Raw genomic sequence first — 21,891 nt, 5'->3', positions numbered from 1 at the left:
CTGTTGTTTGGTTGCTTGTTTATTTGTTTTTTAACAACCAAAGGTTTTAGCATCTCTGTGTGTATGTATGTGTCTAGGATTCAAGGTCTATCCAGGTTTCAAGCAGTCTGAGGTTTTTTGAATCTGTAATTCAGCGTTTGAAGGCACAGACTGATCTGAGGATGTGCCAAATAGAGGAGAAAGAATCCCTGCCCCACCAGTTCTGCAGTTCTGTAGTCCCAGGCATCAGGTCGATAAAATAAATGGAGACAGGAAAACAGAAGGGGATGAAACAGTAAGACACGGGGCACTGCAGTAAGTGACACAGCAGGATACAACTGTGGTATTATTGTAGGCATCATAAGAGACAAGTCATTTAAGGAGATTATCCTAATTATGCAAGGTGGCTTTGAATACACTAGTGATTCAAATTCAGGACAAATGAGGAGAGCATTATATTAGAGATGGATATGACCCATATTTTCTTAAACCAGCTTATAGTTTTAAGACTATTATAACATACCAGGGCAGAGACTCACCGTTTCATAGAGTTAGGTGACTGATTTTTTAGCAATTTAGGTCAGTCTCATAAATATGAATTACAATGAAAACTTGTCTGATATCAAAATCTATTCTACTTTAAAAGTGCAGCTGTCATTCAAAGTGTGTTCAGAAGTGAACGACAAAGAAACTGCTGTATCACACTGGAATAATTTGCTCTTAAATCATAGGACCAGTGTCACTTTTGTTAAAACCAAATTTTGTGTTTCAGTCTGCTTTCACGCTCTTTGGCTAACCTTTTTCATGACAGGTAGTTTTTTACATCGAGATAAGTCTGTAAGATAAAGATCAAAATCCTGTAGGATCTTCTAATACTACAGAAGCTTTGGAGTGTTTATTTTATTTCACATAATAGGGTCTAAGTATTGGAACATCTGGGCCATAGTGTAACATTAATATACAGACAACAGCTCAGGAGACAGATAGCTGAGTCTGCTGTTATTCAGCTCTAAAAGTACAGATTTAAATTTACCCAGTATCAGTATTTAACTTAGTGTCACATGTATTAGTGGCTTACATGAAATGAGTTAATGATTTCTGCTGGTTCCTGGGAAAAATTGCCAACACTAGATTTATTATCACTGTAGTCATGACTTCTCCTCTTAGACACATCTGCTGCAATGGTCTTAAGGACTGTGACTGATTCTGCTAAACAGTACGTGCATACCGACATTGATGTTGACAGTCCTGCTGAAGTTTTACTCACATGTAAATATTAGGATCTGGCTTTACATTCCCACAGCATCTCTGGTTATTTCAGCATTCAAATGCTTGCTATGGCAACACCCGTCAAGACACTGCAGTGCTTTTAGGGTTGCCTGCTCCCCGGTGAGAGGACAGTCCTTCAAAGCTTCCATTCCTCCACTCTCAAAGCACTACATCTCCACTGAAAAAAAATAGAGGGGGAAAACAAAGCATAAACATTTATTAGCACTTCACATCTTGTGATTTCTGCAAGACATGGAAGAAGCAGCCATCACCTGTTATTTTGAGATTCAAATTAAGATTTCAAATTACAGTTCTTTGATATTCTTTAGGTGGACAGCCTTAACTTTTATTCATATTCCTGACTAGCCTTTAGAAGCACTTTAGCTTTTAGGATGAGCTAAGCCAAGCAGAATTTGTTTTGTTGTTGTTATTAATATTGTTGATTGTCATCTGAAGGACGATTTTCCTCTGGGAACAACCTGAAATGTTTGTAGCTGGAGCATATGTTCGGAGTGGCAGGGGGAAGGCATTTGCTTTCTGCTATGTGATGGGAAGATGCTAGACAATAAAAAAAATTATAAAGATTTATGACAGAAGGAGCAAAAACTTTCAATGATGGAAATAAACAGAATGTTTAGTCATCATTTGGGTGAATTCTGAGATGATACAAAATGATATTGGGAAACTGGATATTGGGAGTATTTGATATGTGATACTTGGGATATTTGATATTGGGAGCCTCTCATATGTTTAGTATGAAATACTGATTTTCTTGGGAGGTATTTTGGGGTGACAGAAGAACTGTTACAATAATTCACTCTCCAGCTGCAACAGGAAAGACACAAATGTCAAGTTAAAAAAAAAAAAAGATGAAGCACAAAAAAAGGTCTTCTCAGTTTTCCTTATTCTCTATTATCTTCTATTATTGTGACTAAAATGACATTTAACTTATATAGAATGTTATGGGGATTTTTTTTAACTTATAAGGAAATAGGTGGTATTATTATTATTATTACCACCAAAACAAAGCAAAACCTCTCCCTCAGGAAGCCAAAGCTGTTCTCTGGTGCCATAGCTCATCTGGACAGTTTCCTGTGCCTGCTCTGCTGATGGAGGCTCCTTGAAAGCCATGAGGATGTAGAAATGCCTACTCTGCACCAACCTAAGGTCCGTTTTGCCCAGCATCCAGTCTCCAACTGTCTGGGGAGCATACAACAAGAACAAAGATCAGACCATGTGGGGAGTGACATTTCCCCTGAATATTTTTCCTGTTTCAAGTGTAGAAATCACTGGGATTTCCTGAGTGAGAGGTGATGTATTTTATTTCTAATAAGTATTAGTGGATTTTTTTTTACGTGGCAGTCAGTTTCCCATTGAAAGCAAAATCAGTGAGGCGAAGTCTGAGTATTTGCCTATGCATTGGCTACACCCCAGAGTTGTCCCAATTTACATAAACACACCCTAACCAGTGAGGGCAGACAAATTCTGCCAACATAAAGGTGGATGCATTTCTAATTCATGAGAAAGGTAGCATATTGTATCATTATAAAAACCCTCTAATCCATCTGGAATTCACTATGCCAGGCATTACAAAACTATCTATAAAAATTTACAGCTATAAATACAATAAATATACAAATTGAAAGCTGAATTAAATCAGAATCTTAATTAATTGAAACTTCATTGAACCGAGTATGTGAACCATTTCCGTAAGTTTTAGCTTAAACCCAATGCTAGTCTACCAAAGAATAACAACATAAAGAGTTAACTGCTATAAGAAGTTAATATGGAAAAAGATAACTCCAGATTCTTGTGTGGCACTTAGCCTGCGTCACTTTTTCCGTATGTGGAAAAATATATGTGGGTTTTAAGACCCATTTACACTCTGGCCATTTTATTTTTCAGTTTATTGAGGAAAAGATTATTCCAAACAGAAATGTTTGATAACTAACATTGTCCTTTCATAGTATATGTCAGCTTTTGTTACCTGTCATCAAAATAAGCCATTCTTACTACACAAAAACAGAGCCATCTTAAATGAGTACCTACTGAAGGTGATTTTGGTTTATCAGATACCAAATAGCTGTGTGGTTATGAACTTACAGATACTCAACATCTGGGGAAATATTTATCCTGTTAAATAAAACATGTACCTGGCCCCTTAATTGTCAGCTATAATTGACAACAACACTTCAGAGCACACTTTTCTACCTATATCACCTTGCTGTAATTAACTAGACAATAATTAATGATGCCTTGAATACATGACAACTTCAGAAAAACTCCAAGCATAAGTAAGACCAATGGGTCCCTTGGTCACCTTGAAAATGGTCAGCACTAGTTGGCAGCCCTTTGATGAAAATACTAACTTGTTGAAATCAAAACACTTTGTGCTTTTATCTATACCTATATCTATACACACACCAGTTTCAATTAACTTCTGCCAAAATACAGCCAAAGCCTCATATGAAGAATCTCCCCAGTTCCTCTCCAGTTTTACTAGCAGGAAGCATTATGCTCCAAGGAGCTGCAGTTCCAGGTGCAGCCATGGAATGGATCACTTCTTTTCATAACAACCTTCTCCACAGGGCACATATGATGCTTAGGTTCCAGACTCTTCAGACCTGTAGATGAAAAACCCTTGAGAAAGGTCTCTTGTGTTTGAGTTTTCAATGTCTCTCATTGTTCAAGACATCTCAGAGAGAGCTGGTAACTCACAAGCCAGGCTTATGTACCTGTGATGTACAAAACAATGAACAAGGCATTCAATACTCCATGTAGAAAACAGTGTCTTCTTATGGCCACCCATATTCAAAAAAGATCAACTCAGAACAGGAAGGAAGGGAAATATTTAAGTTAAAAAGACTCTGTTGGCATGAGAACAAATAGGGATGAAAATTACCATTAACAGCAGCATCAAAATGAGGTGCTAGAATAGTCTTTTAGCAAGAAAAATAAGGAAAAGAAATTTAAGTGGTTTGACTGGATCTTGTTCAGTTAGTTCAAGAAAGGAAATATATGGAGTAGACGCCAAAGAAAATAGGCAACTGGACTTGAGGACCTTCCAATCCCATGCTCCTAAATTGCATTTCAGAATTTCCAAACAAAATGTTTACATTAATCTGAAGGGCTGAGGCTTTGGCAGGCTTGGCCTTTTTGTATGATTTGTCTGCTTTCAAAAAAAGGCTTCAGTCACATGTTCATGTCTCTATGTATCTATTTCAGATTTCACGTTCGTTGGGGATTTGATAGTGTACATTTCAACTTAGATGAAAAGCAAGCCAAGGAAAGGACCACAGTGCCCAAGAGAACTTCCTGCAGTCCTTAAAACCATGGATGTAGTTGGGAAAACTGCCAAGTTTTCAGAAGGACAAACCTTTCTTCAGACCTGAAACAAAAATAGCACATTTCAAACTAAGTGCAAGTTAGAGGAAAAAAAAAATCACTTAAATTTAAGGTAGCTCTCCTATTTAGACAAAAATGAGAGAAAAGGTTAATCAACACTTATAAAGCAGAGGAAGAAATTAAGAAGAGATCACGTGAAAAAGTCAGTAGTTTCTGTAAGATGACTAATGAGTGTGGAACAAGCACAGCTGAGCAGGCAGCGGAGTGTGAGACAAGGTTATTGTACAGGGACACATGCCACCTGGCCAGGGTAAAGCATGGGCCTCTCCGTTGATGAAGTCACATCATGGACACAGTCTTGAGCTAGGAAACAGGGCACCAACACCATATCTTTACGTTGGCATTTGGCAATCTTACAAACAACTTGTATTTTCTTATGCTGTTGAATGCGATCTCTCATCCTCCACTCAGAAAACAAAACAGGAAAAGCATTTTATCCCTATTTCTGTCACCTTCCATCAAAGACTATATGTAAGCATCATGAATTTAACATTGAACAGGTATTCTGATCTCTTATTGGGTAAACACTTTATTGCCAGCTTCCTATTCTGGGCCATTCTCTTAAAATCAACAGAGCAAAATCTGTCTAAATAAATAGTAGGAATTTTAGCCACCAGCCTGAGTTCTGAAGTTCAATAAAGGCAAGGGGGCAGATTGTATCCACCTCTCAACGGCCCCATCTCCATTGAGAATCTGGTGTAGGACAGATTGTATATAATTAGCTCTCTCTGCTGGATGAAGTGATCACTTTCTTTACTGTTCCTTTTCTCTTTCTGAATATAGCATGGAGCAGCATCATTAGGATTGAATTACACAGCTCTCAGATAGCAAACCCAGAGGAATACTATTTAAATGACAGAAATTACTGTAAATTACCACTTACGCAGATTAGTGCAAAGCTTGTCTCATGATGTGTGTCCTTCAGCTTCAAGGGAGTCTAAGTCCCTTTTCACTTGTGTTAGTATAAACCTAGAATAATTTCATGAAAGTCAATACATCATATCTCAATACATGTCTGCAACAGGGAACTTTATGCTCACGGTTACTACTTCATTAGTTTCTGATTCTTTACAGGTGTTGAACTGCTGGTTAACTTACCAAAACATTGCACATCTAGAAGCTCAGGCATTAAAATGACACTAACTACATCAAAAGCAAAGGAGAAATGTACTGGAAATTCAGAATTGATCTTTCTAAACAGTCACAGATAATTACAACGTGGCTAAGACATGAAAAACTGATTTCCATCGCCCCTTTGTTAAGATGACTCATTTCCCCACTATTCCACTTTACCTCTGTCAAAAACGCTTTTAAATAAAAATCTCCATTTGCAGCCATTTACACAGAACCTTAGATGTGGTTTCTCTGGTCTCTCTTCAGATAGTATTGTGCATCTTAATCTTAAAAAAAATATTAAAAAAAATATTTAAAAAGTGCTTTTGTCATATCTTAATTCTGCTGGCAAACCAACCAAGGCCAGAGGACCATAAGATCTTTGCACCTGTCGTGACTCCCACGACACTTTCCTTAACCATTCTGGCAGTCAAAATTTTAATCAAAACCAAAACACATTACCTAGGACTACACAATATGCAAATAAATCTGCAAAAGGCTTCAGGCTTGAGACATCTCAGTTTTCTAAAGCAAAGTCGCTTTGTGATAAGGCTCCTAAGAGGTTCTTAAAAACCACTTACGTCGAAGGGAGCACACAAAATCATGCAATGTACAGACTGCTGTTCTCTGCTCATTAAAAAGAAAAAAAGGCAAGCAAGCCCCACAGGGGGCAGTATTAGCTCATCAATCCTCCTTCCCCAGGAGGGGAAAGCCACCGCCTGCTTCCACAAACATACATGCTCGCACCGTAACAACGTATTAGTACCTCTCAAAGCTTCTGTTTATTATTTTAGCTGCTGCTGCACTGAAGCTTCCACTAATCTTCAAAAGCAAACCGTGCCTTGCATTCCTTTCTGCAGCAGCATCCTCCTACTCCATTTACCCAGCGATGCTTGCTTTGTCCGGAAGAAAGCTTTCCAGACTGAGAATATTTTACTTTGAAGGCTGCTACCTGCATGCCAGGACCCATATCTACTTAGAGCACTCCTAATGCCATTGTGGTACATGAAGCCATGGTCTTCCACCAGTAGAAACATGCTCTGAGTCACAGGGTAGGTCCTAACCCTGCCCAGTCTGTTCTTAGATATTTAGCTGACCCCATGAAGCAGAGGAAACAGAAGGTTTCTGTATGTCTGGAGAACATGTAGGCACTTACACAGAGGGTCTCCAAAAAAAGCAGAGAATGGACTAGAAAAGAAGGAAAGGGATAGCCTGAAATTTCATGTTCAGTTTTTCAGTTTTATTTTCAAATGAAGGTTCAGGTCAGTTCAAGTTTTACCACTAAAGTTCCATCCATCCTCAAAACGAGGAGACAACACTGATGGAACCTCTTAATAGGTATTAGAAATACAAAAGGAGACATTATAGCTGTAGAAATAAATCAGCTTTTTTTATGGCTTCTCATCAGCTTCTTACCCTTGATAGAGTAAGCATGGGGACGGATGGAGTTGAAGAAAATATATCAAATATATTATTTAGCTACTTATGAAATACAAATCATTGCAGAAAAAAAAATATGTGAAAATGAGTAACTTCACTTTCATCCTAATTCATACAGATTTAAACAGAACTCAAAGTTGCACAGGTTAACACTCTTAACATAGGGCAATATCACCACCACGGGTATTATTTCATGTTGAAGGAGCAATACTGTTGGAATATAAACGATTCTTACTGCTGTTATTTTATTTCCATGGGCTAACAATATTGTAGTCAAGCTAGTTATATTCTTAGTCCCCAAAAACCTAGGTTTTATACAAGTTTTTGAATGACAGTGAAAGATATCTATTATCCACAAGCAGATAAACACATGCACATACCACTTAATTCAAACATACATGTGAAAATGTCTCACCTAATTAATAGAAAAATACTTGAGCTGGACAAGGACAAGAAGTGACAAAATGATATTATTAGCATAATTTTGCAGCCACTTTTTATTCAAAAAAAAAAAAGTTGTATTTTTTGTAAACCTGACATTTCCAAAACAGTGCAAGTGAATTAGAATACAGGTGAACATGAGCTTCTAAATACAGGTGACATCAATAAGAGTGAACACATTCTTCCAACCACAAGCTCACAAAAAGACACACAATTTTACAATACATAAGGAGTGACATTCTAAGAAAAAGGTGATGATGTGGGTACCCTACTGCATATGCAAACCATGCTCCAAAAGCCATTATAGTCTTCACGCCAGTTTAATGAATGTACAGTAAAGGAAACAAATCCTACTTTCATTTTTATCCAAGAACCCTTAGCGTCTGTTTGGACTTGGAAAAACATAGAAATTAGTTCTATGACTTCCTTAATCCTTAAAGCAATATTATATATTCCCACATCACATGGATACTACGCTTGAAACTTGTGCAAGACTCCAAAATGTGCCCATAAACAGAAGACATTCAAGAAAGTCAATACTAAATATTGCCAAACACAATCTTTGTGCAACTGTTGCTTTCAGCAAGCCAAATTACTCGCACATGACTGACTTGTAGATAGGGCCATTCCTTCTCATGTATCAAGGTAGAGAGGGCTGTCCTCACTTGGTATGCTAGGCATTGAGAAAAACCTTTCCCACTTTGAGATGAAAGGATTGTTCAAGTGGTTCAAGGGCTTGAGGTTCACATCAAGCACAGATTCTCTCTCAGATAACCCAAGTGATTTCCTCATTGTAGGTTTATTCGGTAAAACATACCTAGTATTTTTATTAACAATAATGGCCAAATACCAGGGCATCCCCAAAACAGTCTCAGAACACAGTAGCCCTGCTGCTGCTTGCAGTGAACTGACAGAAATTCACTACCAAGAGCAGAATTTTGGTTTGTAAATGAAATGCATGCAAAGCATGCTGTGAAAAGTGGCAAACGCTCTCAGCTCTTGGGAAGTAAAATTCGCCCCTGTGCTAAACTCTGAAAGAACTGTGATCCCCTTCTTGAATTCCATCTTGAAGATAGAAAGTAAATGGGGTTGCAACAGTATGGGTTCTGCATTAAGTGAATTCTCCCTTAACATTTTTTTCCCTTTCATATTTTCTGAGATTATTTTCTTCCTGCCCTAAAAGCAACTATAAGGGTACTATTGGAAAGAAGACATCTACACATTACAGAAATAACTTTAGGGTTAAAATAAAAGATCTCTCAGGTGCTAGATGACACATTTGAAAATGTTAATGCCCCACTTCTAAGCTTCTACCTGCATAGCTTACGGCCAGTGCAAAGTGAGCCTTTTACAGGGGAAAGAAAAAATAATAAACCAATGCCAATTCAACAAACCTTTCGATGAAGTTGTCCAAGACAAACAATGACTTAGTCCTGAAATGGATTAACTGGGAGAACCCATACAATGACTTCCACCAGCCCTACTGCGTGAGCGGTACAGCACAAAGGAACTAACAAGCAGCTGACAGATGGTAACTTCCAGAACCCTAGAAGCAATTTCCAAAGTAACCATGCCTCTGCATTTTGATACAATTACATTTATTATATTTTTTTAATTAAAATAAAAAACAGCTGAACTGTAGCACAGTGATTTGCTATACATTCTTGAAGTACACTACATTTTCATAAGATTTCTGAAACTGATTGCAGACAATTGATATTAGTGAGTACTTTGTTTGGCTCCCCTTTCTTTTCTTTCTTTTTTTTTTTTTCCTCTGCTTCTATAAAGAGTGGAAAGATGCAACAATAGGATTTTAATATTAAGTATTGGTACATTTCGTTGTTAAATCTGACTCTCATAATTGGAACTAAGCAAGAGCAACACTGTAATTTGAAAAAAAAAGACAAGTATACATAGAAAAACAAAAGCATGTGTGACAATGGAACTACTTAGTACATAACAGTGATGATACTAAGAATTTATGGATTATTTTCACTAATCTATCCAGTGCCTTGATTTTCTTTAAGTGAGGACTTGTGCAGGATGAATAATAGATATTTCACCTTCTTTAACTCTCTTCTTCAAACACTTTTAAAAGACGTTTCAAAGAAAGATCTATTCTTGATTCTTAAAATATTGAAATGAAACATTTTTGGCATTTTTGAAAGTCATTTTTTGTTTAAAAAGTGGAAATGCCATGGAGGCATTTCAATTTTTCCAAGGAAATTTAATTTTTTTTTGATAGAAACTTTTCAAAATCAGTTTAAATTCACAACTTGTTTCTCTTGTCCCCTGAATTATTTTTTTTCAGGGAATTCACTTTTAAATTTTCTTTTTTTTTTTTTTTTTTAAAACTCAGTTTTAAAGAAGTCAGATATTGAAAAATATTACAGCTAAATAAATGGACTCATTACTTGCTTTTCAGAATATATTTTAAGCAACTTCTTACTCAATTCATACTTACGAATCAATTTCATGTCTAACTTCTATCTGACATTCTTAGGTATTTTACAACAACAGAAAAAATAGATACATGAGGTTTAAATACTCCTAGCAGAAAAAAACTAAGTGATGTCAGAAGAATCATACTGTGAAAAATTCTATAGTCTCTAATATAATAGTGCAGTCGAAGGCTGTGAGCCTTCTGGTTTTGCACTTTGATGCAAAATGTGCAGTCCACTACATGTGGTTATAGCAGGATTTGTTCTCAGCAGTTTTTTTTTCAGATTCTAGCTTAAATGATCACTTACTATACCAGATCTGTCAAATCAACAATAATTTATTTTAAGAAAGATAATCAAATAGACTAATAGCTTTTTTTTTTTTTTTGGTCATACAAATTGATATTCTTCATTCAATTAAGAACCATCTTCTGCCTAATGGGTGCAGATAGTTAAGTTAATAACTATTGATCAATACTGTAGTAATAGGAGGCAACTAATGCCGGGGGGGGACAGAAACAGGAAGCAGGTTATTTTTTTTTTAAATTTAAAGCCATAAATGAATTTCCAAGGAAGAGCAAGAATTAGGCATGTTTTCAGACAGATTTCTTGCATGTGCCCTATATTCAGGTTTCCAAATGTCCAGCAGTTCTTTTACTTTACCCTTATGTGAGGAAACATCTCCTGCCACCATTCATTCCCGTTAATCCTTCATCTTCTATCATAGAACTTGATCCTTCTTTCCCTTAGATGAATTTTATACTAACACAATTACTTCTTATTTACACAAGGTGCAAAGTACAAATAGAATCTAAAACCAAGTTTTCACAGAATTCCACTGTTTCTAGTCAAAAATCCAAGAGCTTTTTGAAGACATATGGCAAAAAAGTGTCTTTCAAGTAAAAAAAATAAAAATGGTTTTCTAAGGAATTAGCAATGAACAAAGTGGCAATCTGAGATTCAATAACATCTACACCTTGACTAACTTCCTTCTTAACATTTGATGAATGGATGACATTCTGTACTAGGAACACCCACATAGGGAATCTCAAGATCCAAAGAACATTTTAATGCTTGCATCTACTTCTCTCTCCTAAAATTATCATATAAACAAACTCATGACTGGTGTATAAAACTCACAAGGCAGGTATAATGGTCATAGCTTGCATTAATTCATCACTTGCTTTCTTGCTTTGACAGCAACAGGTCACAATCATTGACAGTAGCTTAAAAAACATCCTTCTTAACATTAATAAGGCTCCATCTTTTTTTTTTCTTTTCTTTTCCTTTTTTTCTTTTCTTTTCCTTTTTTTTTTTTTTTTTTTTTTTAAATTCCAAGGACTTTATAATGCCAAAGTACTTGGCCCAATTACATCCTTTTGGTGTCTCAACTGTCCAGTCCTAGACCACAACACTAGAGACAGCAAGAGAAAACTTCCAAAAGGAAAACATTATTTTATGCTTTCTTTAGTGATACAAGGTGAGCTACAAGTCTTGCTACATGTCACCAAGGAAACATTTTCATCCTCTCCCATTTAGGTCAGTGAAGCATAGACTCAAATACAGAACACCATATATGTATAATGCTTAAGGTTGTTTAGTTTATAAATCAAACACCAAATTCAACTCAAAACAGAGACAGAGAAAAGATTTTGGCTTATTGTCATTAAATGGTCTATATACAATATTACCAAGCCTTGTGAATTAAGCATATGACATTTCCAGCTACTTTCATCTGAAAATCTTTGTCTCTTGCATTGAAGTTTAAAAGTACAATAGGATTTATATATACATATATGTATTTCCAAGGATTTAGCCAGATATCAGTGCTTGAGTGAACTATATAGCTATTCAATAGAAACTATAAACCATTGATACAAATATAAAGACATAATCAATATAAAAAGCTTATATTTATAAAAAATATTTTTAGGTAACAGTCTTCCCCTGAGGGTATACCACAGAGTTGGATTCATAAATATTGCTCTGCACTGCAGCTTGGTTACCAAAGTTCAAAGTTCAGCTCTTATATGAAGTGTAAATTGCTCCAGTCACCCGACATTGCCGCAGTGGTTGCCTCAGGATATGTTCCCTAGCTTGTTAGAGTGATAAGGACACAGCATCAATGGGGCCTCCGAAAAATCTGGAGAAGATTCCTTCTTCCACATATGGAAGATACGAAAGCAGGACCTATAGGCTAGCAAGGGCGTGTCACATGACTGGGCTTTTCATTTTTGTGGGCAGTTCACTGATTTTTCTGGACCCAGTCCCAACTATCTTCATTTTCCTTTCTGTTCTTTTCGGCCTCAATAATTTCTTTGTACCTCCGGCGAAAGAAGCCCATCTGTAAATCAAAAAGAGATTACAGTGGTAAGTAACAGAATCATTAAATTGGAACTCACACTGTCAGAAAATAAAAAAATTAAAAAAAAAAAAAGAAAATAGCACAGGTATCAATATACAATTTTTAAGCATAGAATCATAGCTCCTTGTTTACATCAGTATGAGATCAGACTGAGTCCCAAATCTTCACAAGTACTCTGCTCCCTATAGCTGAACTACTCTGACTCCTCTTATATAAAGTAAAATTGAAAAAAAAAAACAAAAACACATAACATATCTCTAACAAGCACAGACCAGACAAAGCAGATACAGGTTTATTGGTTTCAAATGAAGACTAATGCAAATTTTGGATATGAACCTAAAAACCAGGCTAGCCCTTGGGTTCCATGTAAAGGCTGCCAGAGTTTTATGAACTGTGCTCTCAGTGTCCACAAATGCATGAAACAAAAGAGATCAGAAAAATTCAATATGGCCATCTCCCAAACTCCAACTATCTGCTTTTTTCATAAACTCCTCTTCAAGAAAAGCCAGTATGGTCTATTGCTGGTGCTCCAACACAGCTCTGAAGAGGTCCACTGCCATTTTGGCTCCCCTGTTTCTAGAAGTAAAAGCCCATTTCTGTGTAACTACAGGTATTCTCCTCTTCCTGGCAGCAACGTCAACTCAGATCTCAAATTTTCTATTTAATAATCATTTACATTAGGATCCTTTGGAGGAAACAGCTTCAGATTCTTCTTTTTGCTAAATGCAATCCTTGTGCCATTGCTACCAGCAGTGTAAGGTCAGAAGGCAAAATACAAGCCTGATCCTACAAAATGCAGAGCATCAACAATAGCTCCTCCCCAAGCTTTCAAGCTGATAATCACTTCTGCATATCTGCATATCTTCTTGTTTCCTAAACCCCTGTACTGAGTTTAAAAAAAAAAAAAAAAAAAAGCAAGCAGTTTTCATTTCAGTTTGGGTAAAGACCTCTCGTATCTCTGTGGTTGTGGATTTTTTGTTTGCCTTTTTTTTTTTTATAAGTCTTTCAAATAAACAAAAGTTGTTTTAATAATAGACTTTGGTAGGCATTCAAAAACAACTCCTCAAGTTTAGTAGTGCACCATCGAGACCACTGAATCAATATTTTGTTCATCTTAATTAAACATTTATGTAACTCCTACCACTCCAAACCTGTTTTCTTACTCCTGCTGGGTAAAACACGATGCTTTAGTCTTCCTCTATCATCTAGTTATTGCCATCCTTTATTCCCCAATTGGCTGTATGTAGGAATATTTTGTGCTGTTTTGTCACTACTAAGTTTCTGTTAATTTGGACTTTTTAGTTTCAGTTCCTTAGCAATTTTAATTTTCTTCAAGTATATTTTAACTTGCAGGGGTTTGGAAGGCAGCTTGTTCAAGCAGATGAAAGCACTTTTCCAGCAGAGGTTCCTATAAAGCCCAGGTCCTTGCAAGTGAACCCCAACTACATCCTGGATTTATGGCAACTTGAGACCAGACACACACCACCTTTTCAACACCTGTTACCTCCACCACTTATCTTCTGTGCAAAGGACACAGAAGCTGCAGCACAGTTTAACAAGTTCCTTTTTTTGTGTAATCATGGACCACAGCCCTGATGCACGCTACTAATCCAGAGATAGGTGTACCCTCCTGAGTGCATGGATGTGCGTTACACACACAGCTACAATCACTTTATAAATACACAAGAGACAGACATATATGTAAATGCCTAAAATCTTGATTTTACAGAGTTTGATTAAGTGACCTTCCAGAGGCTACCAGGGATAACTGAAATCAGACCTGAAATGTGATTTGTTCGTAGTCTTGTACACAGACTGTGAACACAGTCTGCTCCCCAACCACCACAAGCAGAGCTTTATCAGCTGCTCAGTACATATAAACACGCTGATAATGGTCTTTCTGTTTCAAAAAATGTCCACACAAAAGGGATATTGTTGAATTTTGAAGGTCCCTGTCTCCCTCACTTCCCGTTCAGAACAGTGGACTCAGGAATACAGAAAAAAAATAATAAAGAGAAGTCTCTAGTTCTCTGTTCTTCAATCTTGCTTCAAAAAAGTCAGATCAAGTTCCTTCTTCTGTAGAAGGAAAATATCATTGCTAGTAATTTTTTGACTTGTACATACAGCTATATCAGTGCAAAGAATGTATTTGGGGAATAAATCCTCAAGATAAGAACGTCATAAAATCCCAGTAAAATCTCATTGTTGATGCCAGTGTAATTCGTATCAACAAAGACTTAAAGCCAAGAACAAAAGTTCCCTTAGATTTTCATGCTCCAGCATGGAGACTCCAGTGAATAGTTTTATTGGCAACGAACAAAAAAATAAGTTACAACTTACTCCACCTCTGCTGTCCCAATATTTGTCCCAATATCCCAGTAGGATTAATCATAAGTACTTATTTTAGTCATAGGAACCTGCAGATACACCTTACATATGCTCAGGTAGCAGATGTGTTGAAGAAGTGTGTGACATTTTTGTATTATCAGTTTTTTATAGCAGACCTACAAGTTCTGCACATAGACAAGAAAATTGCCAGGGGACTTGAATTCCTAAGATTAACAAGAGAAGTTCAATTTGTAGCTTTTAAAAACAGGTTTTAAACCCTTAAGGTTTCCATCCTTCATGCAAACACATCCTTGGTAAAATAAAATCCTCACTTGAAGTTATAATCAAAATTATAGAAAGGCTTTTTAATTTCCTCGAGGGCCAAACAAACAAAAGCAAACTCTATCCCACTGTTATTTTAATAAAAATGGTCTGTTCGTGAACATCTGCTTCAGGAATTATCTTTAAAAGTTGGTTATGATGGTTCTGGTATTCTACTATTTTGTTACTGGATACAGAATGTTTTTGTATAGCTATCCAGCAGGGCAAAAAAGTGAGCTGAAGACCTTAATAAATATTAACGAAGTATGAAATCCTGCACCAACAGGTGCCACTGTGAAGCCATGTATGTTCACTCGCTGTAAGTGCTGCAGGTAATCCAAAATTTTGTAGAGGGCTTAATTTAAGCATAATAGAAATGAGAAACCGGTCCTTAAGGATTTTTTTATTGGACACTTTGTAAAATAATGGTCAGGAATCTGATATATTTGCCATACCCAGAAGGCAAGGGCATGCTTTGTTATGGGATACTATTCCTTAGCGTTAACACAGCATATTTCCGCTTAATGAGATAAAGGCCCTCTGATCACCAGAAAGATTTTTTGGGAATGGCTGTGAAGGAATCACAACACAATCATTGCCTCACGAGAGACCACACAGCCCACATATCTATCTCCTTACAATAAACTGATTTCATTAAAAATGACAGCAATGTTAACCCATATGGTGATGGCGGAGAAGTGCCTGTGGCAAGGTGGAGAGAACAAGCTAGTTTAACATGCAGTGAGGAGACAAGGGGATAAAAAGGAGGAGGACACATGGACCCAAGCAAGAGAAATGGTGCAACGGGATGATTATATACTGTCTCTTGTCACTGGGGCAGAAGCGACACCAGAGACCTATAGTCTCTGATATTTTTTGTGCTAATGCAAAGCCCTTAACAGAACTTAGAAAACCCAGTGAAGACAGCTAGGACTCAGTGCTGGATGTCAAGCAGGGCAAAGGGGAGAAATTGTCAGCTATTGCTGTAATCTCATTTGTGGAAATGGAGTCTTCAGTGGACCAATGGTCTCCAGCCTGTTTCACGGGCCATGATTCTCTACTATTGTTTCTTTTCCATAAATATGTGTGTATGTATATGGCAAAGGAACACCAAGTCCAGATTCATGACCCCATCATGCACACCACCACAGCCGAGAAAAGGACTGATGATGAACCTGTGCCTGGGGAAGGTACTCATCAGAGGAAAAGCAATAGATCCTATTTATAGGAGGCAAGGAGAGAGTACCATGGGAAGATAAAGGGTTATAACGGAAGAGGAAAGACCAGCCACCAAGGGTAACATAGGAAAGGAGAAAAGCAAACCCTAGCCAACACTTCAACGTTGGGTGAAAATGATTTGGGAAGGCTGAAGAGGCCCTTAGGGGTGTTTTGAGTCAGTGTGGATGAAAGAAAGGTCTCAGGAGGGGGGCACTACTCAGCCTGAACCATGCTTTACTCTTAAACCTGAAAGACCTCACCAGAGGGGAACTGCCAAGCCAGGGGCACCATGTCCCAGATCCTTTCCTCTGTGTGGAGATAAGAGAGGAGAAAGAGGGACATTATACCTTGGGAAACATAGGGACAAAATCCTGAGGTTACAGTGATACTCACAATGGATTCACACCCTACACCAGGAAAAGGAGTGAGACACTGAAATATTTGCAAACCCACAAACTGTCATACTTCACATCTGCCATGATAAACTGCAAAGGAATGTCTCCTTGCTTTTAAACAAATTCACACAAATTAAGGCAGAACCAAGCAAAAAGGAAATAGCAAGTTAATTTACCAGAATAGACAAACAATGACCAGTCCCTTCTGGAGGTGCTTCAAGTAAGGATTAGAGCTGCTGTAAGTAGGAGGGGGCTTAGATTTGAAACCTAAAACCATCCATAGATTTTTACACATATACTTTAATTTAGTTATTTCAGTATGTGCACCTTTTTCTAGCATAACCTTACTGCCATCTACAGTATATGCTGAGCTCAAAGCATGTTCCTGGCAAAACAGAACAACAAAGCAATAGAAAATCTGTGTTACTTGCAGTCTGGGGAATTACACCTGATAGTGTGAAGTTATTTCTCGCCATGCAACAGCACTGTCAAGTCATCTATTCAATCTCAAGTATTCAAAGTCTCTTTCACTAGCATACACAACTCCCTTCTGCTGCCATGTCAGGTTTAAATCCCTTAAAAATCACCAGTAAGTGCCATCTACCAACACTCGCATGAAGATGCATTCTTCAAGCACTGACACAAACTGAAAACCCCAGTCAAAGTCATTCCAAAGTGTTAACATCACAACAAATTATTGTCTTTTTTTCTGCTGCTGCTTTCTTCATTCCCATCTGCATGTCCACAGGCTGGTCACTGAATTACTGGACTTTGTATTTTTCTAAATTCTGAAAGTATAAACACTTAGCTGACATTTCCTGCATTACGATCATGTGGCACTCTCTCTAGGGTGCCAACCATAAATACGTTTGAAGAATGAGGATGTTACAAAATAAAATTTAATCCACAGTTGGGAAAAAACAAAGCTGATGAGAGTGCAAGTAATACCACTGGCTTTGTTATATTTACTGTTGGGTAAATGCCTAAAGCATTTTTATCATACCCAGTGAGACTCGTATTCTGCCAAACAAATAAAAAGAGAAATATTTTGAAATGTGGATTGTAGAAGAATGGTTATGCTATATATTTGTTTAAAAAAGTACTTTTCCCATTAACGTCTTCCATTAAGAAACAAGAAAAAAAAAAGAAAAAGAAAGGAACAGCTACATACTGCTGTAAAATATCATTATGACTTGACTTACAGTAGTGTTTGCAGACTATAACTGAGCTAGGAATATAGGTTTGTGAACAATGTTCATACAGACTCCATTATTGTACGAGAGACTTTTGCCACTAATGTCAATCAGCGAGGTGCAATATTTCATTAAATTTCTACTGCATACTGATGTACTTAGCTGCACACACACAAAAAAAGTATTGACTTTTATCAGTATGCCTCCGCTGACAAACGTCTTCTAATGGAGATTACTGACCACAGTGCAAACCAGCAAGTAAGGAGAGCAAACAAAGTGCTGACACATGTAGCTAAGAAACAAAAATTTGAGAATCACCCCCACTGAACTAGGCTTTGACAAGGTACTTTGGGTTTGGTGCCTTAATCGCAAACCACCTTTTCTCTATTATACAGTTACTTCATCTACTATAAGAACTATCCAGACATACCTGCTTAAGAGCTACAGTCTGGATTTATATAAAATCATAAGGGTTGGAAAAGCCCTCCAAGATCATCTGGTCCAACCATACCCCTACTACCAATGTCACCCACTAAACCATGTCCTTAAACACCACGTCCAACCTTTCCTTGAACACCCCCAGGAATGGTGATGCCACCACCTCCCAGGGCAACTCGTTCCAATGCCTGACTGCTCTTTCTGAGAAGAAATGTCTCCTAATTTCCAACCTGAACTTCCCCTGGCACAACTGGAGGCCATTCCCTCTAGTCCTACCACTAGTTACCTGTGAGAAGAGGCCGACCCCCAGCTCCCCACATCTTCCTTTCAGGTAGCTGTAGAGAGCAATAAGGTCTCCCCTGAGCCTCCTCTTCTCCAGACTGAAAAACCCCAGTTCCCTCAGCTGCTCCTCACAGGACTTGTGTTCCAGGCCCTTCACCAGCTTCGTGGCCTCTCTCTGGACATGCTCCAGAATCATGAGTTTTTACTAACCAATCTCTTTAACTTAGGCTGAGGTCCCTAGCCACTTACCTTGCAAACCTTCATAAAGAATTAAACTAGCCTTTTATCACCTTTTTGGGGTGCATGCCTCATGAACTCTTCTCCCTTCTCTCAAATGATACCACAGTTAAAAAAGAGTATGCAGCTAATTACAGTTAAAGGGAGATCAGGAACCTCACCCCCACCAAGATGTCACCAGCCGGCAGAGTGGTGATAACCTGAATGTCTGCAAAGCAGGCTGGTGCTGCTAGGACTGGAAGGGTAGAGTGTTTCCCTTTGCAGACATAGATCACTGCTTCTTAAGTGCATGTCATTTTATTGCTGCCAAGATGGTAGGAGAAAAAACGCTTTGCACTTGGGTTCACGTGGCCCTGGATAATTCTGGCAGGCCGCCAGCTCCAAGAGGATGCACCACTTCCTTTCTCCCAATTAAAGCACCCCTGCCACAGTACAGAGGGGTCATGAACAGATATTGTGTATCAGCTTTTCCATAGAGGACTGGCAAACTGCCACTGCCTGGGCCCCCCTGTGAGGAAAAGGCATGTTTGGAAAGCTGCCATAGGCCTTGGCTGTAGTTAAAGGAGAAGCCGTGTATTTGGGAGGAAGGATGATATCGTGGTTAAGGTAAGCTCGTGAGGACTCCAGTGGTCTGGCTTTGATTATTCAGTCTCTCGTTGAGTTTTTGGGAGGCAAATCCCTTAGCTTTTCCGTAACGTAGATCAGCATTTGCTCAATGAAACATGTGCAAGCAAATAAACACATATGCTTCAAACATCACTTTTCCCTAAGTGGCTGGAATGTGTGCGTATATATACACAACGTATATAAATATGTCTGCAGCTAGGGAACTGAGGCAAAGAGAAGTTGAGCAACTTTCTTAACGGTAAGTTCACCTCTACAAACACTTTATTAGCTACTCGGGAAGAATTTGACGCCTAGCAACTGTACTTAATTCCGATTTATTGGGAGAGGGACGTTGCTATTCAGAAAACAAGTAGTAGCGTACACAATATTGCAACATACCACCTAACTTTTAAGTTACTTTCATCCAGCTAGCAAACTGACTCAAGATATTAGTATTAGTACCTAGAGTGAAGATTTGTAATCCACTGTAGATTTTAAAAGGAAATCCATTTCACGTGATTTTGTAATAAAATAAGCATAGTTTTAAAACATACTTTTTAGTAGGCATTTACTTTGAGAGGCTAAAATAATAACGAAAAAAATAATTAAGTGCTCTTTTCTTGCTAAGAACAGTCAGTCAATTAATAAACAGAACTCATATAGTCGTTAAATAAACTACTAATTTAACCAAATGCTTTATGTCTGTCTCAAAGGCCAAGTTTTCAAAAACCATAAGTAAGGCTAAGTACTCAAAGTGGATACACAAATTCAGTCTAGCCTCATACATGCAAAAGGCGTCTTTAGGAGTGCAAAAGAGAGAACTGCACACAGAGATGGACACCTGAAGACAATCTAATTTAGTATTTTGGTATTTTTTGAGTATGTGTTTTGCTGTTGTCACTGATGTACTTGATGTGGAATTCATTGTGTGACAAGTCATATCAAGATCTGTATGGTACGTTCACACTGCAAGGCTACATCACACTCCACTCTAAATGCAAAGCCCAGTCATCAGTCATGTTCCTCCCACACAACTTTTCTCCCAGGAGTTGTCCACTGAATTCAGTGGACCTGCTTGCTAATGAGGTGAAGAATAAAGCTGGTGGTTCTGGTGTCTACCCTTGGAATATCTTCACCACATAGGTAAGATCTTGTTTGCCTCCGACATGACTGATACTCACCTAGCAATTGGTTCATTTGTGCATATATTTTGCTAAGGAAGTTCTATGCTGCAGAAACAAAGAGAACGCCTGTGACTGAACTCTCGAAGATCTTTCAGTGCTGAGTTCTGGCAACTTGAGTTTAATGAAAGCAGGAACTTCTTGCAGGATAGTAACTTAGTACAGTAACTTGCATGACAGATGTTGCAAGCATACTTTTAAGTGTAATCGAAGAGCAAATTAGCCAACATTAAAACCCATAAACACTTCCAAATAGTTTAAAAATCTTTTCCTATTGCAAAATTTTACTAAGTAGTTTATTTTAAAAAAAAGTCGTAGAATGAACATAGCCATCATCCAAAGTTCATCTCTGATTACCAGTCTCAAAAACTGGAGAAAACACAATGTCTGTTGCAGATATGTCTGGACAAATTACTATAGACTGATTTCTTGAATTTCAGCAGGGAACAGGACAGCAATTAGATATATCATTCCTGAAAGTGCAATTAATTTAAGATATATCTCAATCCGTGCTTTCCATTTCCTCTTCAAAGAAAAAAAGAAAAACTGATGAAGTATTTCTGGCTTTGTTTGAAAACCAGAGATTAAATGTTAAAGACTATTTCTGGAATCAATAAAAAGTAGCTTTACAATTGTATTTTGATATATTTGACCTGCCAAAAATATTTGAATGAAAGTTGTACTATGCCCATAATTATCAGAATAAACAACTTCCATGGGTTTAGCTGAACCAGGAGGAAATGGCTATGATTGGTGTAAGTCATAACACAGCATTTCCTACTGTGACACCAAGCTTGAAGAGAGAATTCAGACTATGTAAGTCACATTTTCTCTTGTTCTTGGCATTTGGGTATGAGGGATGCTAATGGCTTCCAGTAAACACACATGTTGTGTTCCAGCAGTGGGGAACCTTGGAACCTTAGGTTCTTATTTGCAATTTTTCATTCTACACACATATTCTTTTTTCTGGTTTGGGCTCCTGAAAAAGATAGCTATCTTTTTTCTTTTCAGAAAGACGTTCTGAACCACAGCCTGACCTCTCTCTTGCTAGTGGATTCAATTTGTTCTTGCAGTGCCAGGATGAGAGCTACATTAGCTGCAATGGCTGTGATGTTCCCAAAGTGTCCTGGCAAGCACTGCTCCCATTTGGAGGATGCTGGGACCAGAGTGAATGCTCAGCCACAATATTATTATTGTTGTACATTTACATAGACCATTTTATCCAGAAAGATAACAAAG

General features: G+C 37.7%; 1 protein-coding gene across 2 annotated transcripts in view; it reads right to left on the bottom strand.

Annotated features, from left to right (window-relative positions):
• Window positions 1-7,685: 7,685 nt before the first annotated feature.
• Window positions 7,686-21,891, bottom strand: part of ITGA9 (integrin subunit alpha 9) — a 217,531-nt gene continuing 203,325 nt past the window's right edge. For both annotated transcript variants that reach the window (XM_066992239.1, XM_048075532.2), the window contains one exon: window positions 7,686-12,432. In XM_066992239.1, the coding sequence (XP_066848340.1) occupies window positions 12,334-12,432 (99 nt within the window). In that variant the 3' untranslated portion in view covers window positions 7,686-12,333. The remainder of the gene's footprint in view (window positions 12,433-21,891) is intronic.

This window comes from Anser cygnoides, chromosome 2 (genome assembly GCF_040182565.1).
Source record: "Anser cygnoides isolate HZ-2024a breed goose chromosome 2, Taihu_goose_T2T_genome, whole genome shotgun sequence".
Classification (NCBI taxonomy): domain Eukaryota; kingdom Metazoa; phylum Chordata; class Aves; order Anseriformes; family Anatidae; genus Anser; species Anser cygnoides.
Note: the sequence above shows the minus strand (reverse complement) of the source record. Positions and strands in the feature narration are given on the sequence as shown.